Below are 1,910 nucleotides of genomic sequence, written 5' to 3'. Positions count from 1 at the left end.
GTAGGTCATTAACAAGTTATTAGTCACGGTATTTATTTTGGAAAATGTTATTGGCATTTCAAAAATCTCATTTTACACTTGTTACAAGTGTATTTTTCTTTCCTAATATAGAAAGCTTGGAATGTAGAATTAGATTTTTGGAGTGCTAATAACAATTCCCTTTATCTTTTATAATATTAAAACAGATCTTAAATTCGATTTGCCATGTTTCCAAAAAGGCTCTAGGTCTTTAATATTTCAACTACTTTCTACTTCTAGCTTGACATTTACCGCAGTTAATCATTTTTTGTTATCAAATGACTGATGTTTAGAAATTCCACTATTTTTGTTACTCCTTTTTTGTAAATTTTGGTTATAATAAATTTTAGTTTATAACGACCTCTACTATCTAGTAGTTATTCAGTTTTAACCTTTCTCCTTTATATTGACTTTCCTTCCCCGGTTCATTTCTTCATCTTTTCTCTCTTTCCCTCAAAAACCTTAATAAGCTCTGACATTATTACAATCATAAACTCCTATTAATCATGGAAATTAGTAAAACAGCGCGGTGCTCCGTCATCGTTCCGCTGCTTCCGGTTTCACACAACCCTTTGATTTCAAACCCCTACATACCGCAGCCAATTACATCGAGATGGGCACCGAAATTAGTACTTGTCCACCGTGTTTTGTTACTTGCATTAGGGATTGTCACCTTGATATGCGTCGTCATGGCCACATCCCTCTTTCCACAACCTCCAAAAATCCGACTCAACTCGCTCTTCGTGTCCAAACTTAACGTCTCAAGAGGCATGCTAGGTGCCAACTTTGACGTAACCTTCACAATAGAGAACCCTAATCCGGTTTCATGGGTGCACTTCAACCGCTTAGATGGTTCAATTTTGTACAAAGATAACGCTATCCTGACATACTCGTTGGAGCCATTTGTATTGGGATTGAAGCAACAAAGAACCATGCGCGTAAAGATATTGACGACGGGGCTACAAGATGTTGGTCAACCGATTGTGAAGGAGGGGGTATTGGACGAGATGAAAAGGCAAGGGGAAGACGGGGCTGTGGATTTAAGCATGGAAATGTTTGCTTGGGCGACGTACAAGACCGGTTGGTCGGGAACGCGGTCTGTTATAATGAAACCTCAATGTTTGGATTTGAGGGTTGGCTTCTTGCCTAAAGTTGGGTTTGGTAGCTGGATTAGTGGAGGGCCTATGACGTGCTCAGTTCCCATGCTAATTGACTAAATCAGACTTTTCTTAATCAAATAGCCTAATTAGGTTTTATCTTTTTCATTTTTTTTAAGGTGGCACAAGCAGGGAGCCCAGATTTAGCTTTTTAATTTGAGGTTGTAATGTAATAGTTCGATGCAGAATTAAGGATCTTGCAATTGCAAATTAATCAATTGGGATGAAGCCTTATTTGTCTTCTTATTTGGAACCTGTAGCCAAGCATGAGTAGAAGGCATATGAATAGAGGCGCACGACACGACACCAACAACAACAATCAAAGCAAAGTTAGATAAGGACGTAACAAATTAATAGCCACCATGCTAAGTCCCTCGCAAAGCACAGCTGACTTTTTAGAATTGTTTTTTTTTTGGAGAGTTTCTGCTTTCAAGCATGTTTTTAAGAAGCACACAATTTTTTAATTAATAAAAATAGAATTGCTATCTGAAAAAGTATTTGAAGTGATTTTCTTCCAAAAAGTACTTTCACGTGATTTTCTAACCCAAATAGGGCTTGTTTGAAATTTGTTACTCGAAGAGTTAAAATTGAGTTTTTAGGTTGTAGATCCCTCCTTAACACTCAATGACTCACGCCTTTTGGCTCAACTAAACGCATAGAGTGCATGCCCTAACTGTCGCTTTAAATATATATGCGTATCGTCTGCATGGGTTTTTTTGTTTCTCAAGTAACACG

At 37.6% G+C, this 1,910-nt stretch overlaps 1 protein-coding gene across 1 annotated transcript; it reads left to right on the top strand.

Moving 5' to 3' along the window:
• The first annotated feature begins 524 nt into the window (after nucleotides 1-524).
• On the top strand, nucleotides 525-1,235 carry LOC139189774 (uncharacterized). The gene has a single exon (XM_070808997.1). The coding sequence runs from the start codon at nucleotides 525-527 to the stop codon at nucleotides 1,233-1,235; it is 711 nt and encodes a 236-aa protein (XP_070665098.1).
• Nucleotides 1,236-1,910: the final 675 nt, after the last annotated feature.

Source organism: Malus domestica, chromosome 12, assembly GCF_042453785.1.
Source record: "Malus domestica chromosome 12, GDT2T_hap1".
In the NCBI taxonomy this organism is placed as follows: Eukaryota; Viridiplantae; Streptophyta; class Magnoliopsida; order Rosales; family Rosaceae; genus Malus; species Malus domestica.
The sequence above is the reverse complement of the archived record's forward strand: the minus strand, read 5'-3'. Positions and strand labels throughout refer to the sequence as shown.

What these genes read in the sequence shown, in the direction of transcription:
- LOC139189774 (XM_070808997.1), top strand. Translation starts at nt 525, where the DNA reads ATGGAAATTAGTAAAACAGCGCGGTGCTCCGTCATCGTTCCGCTGCTT.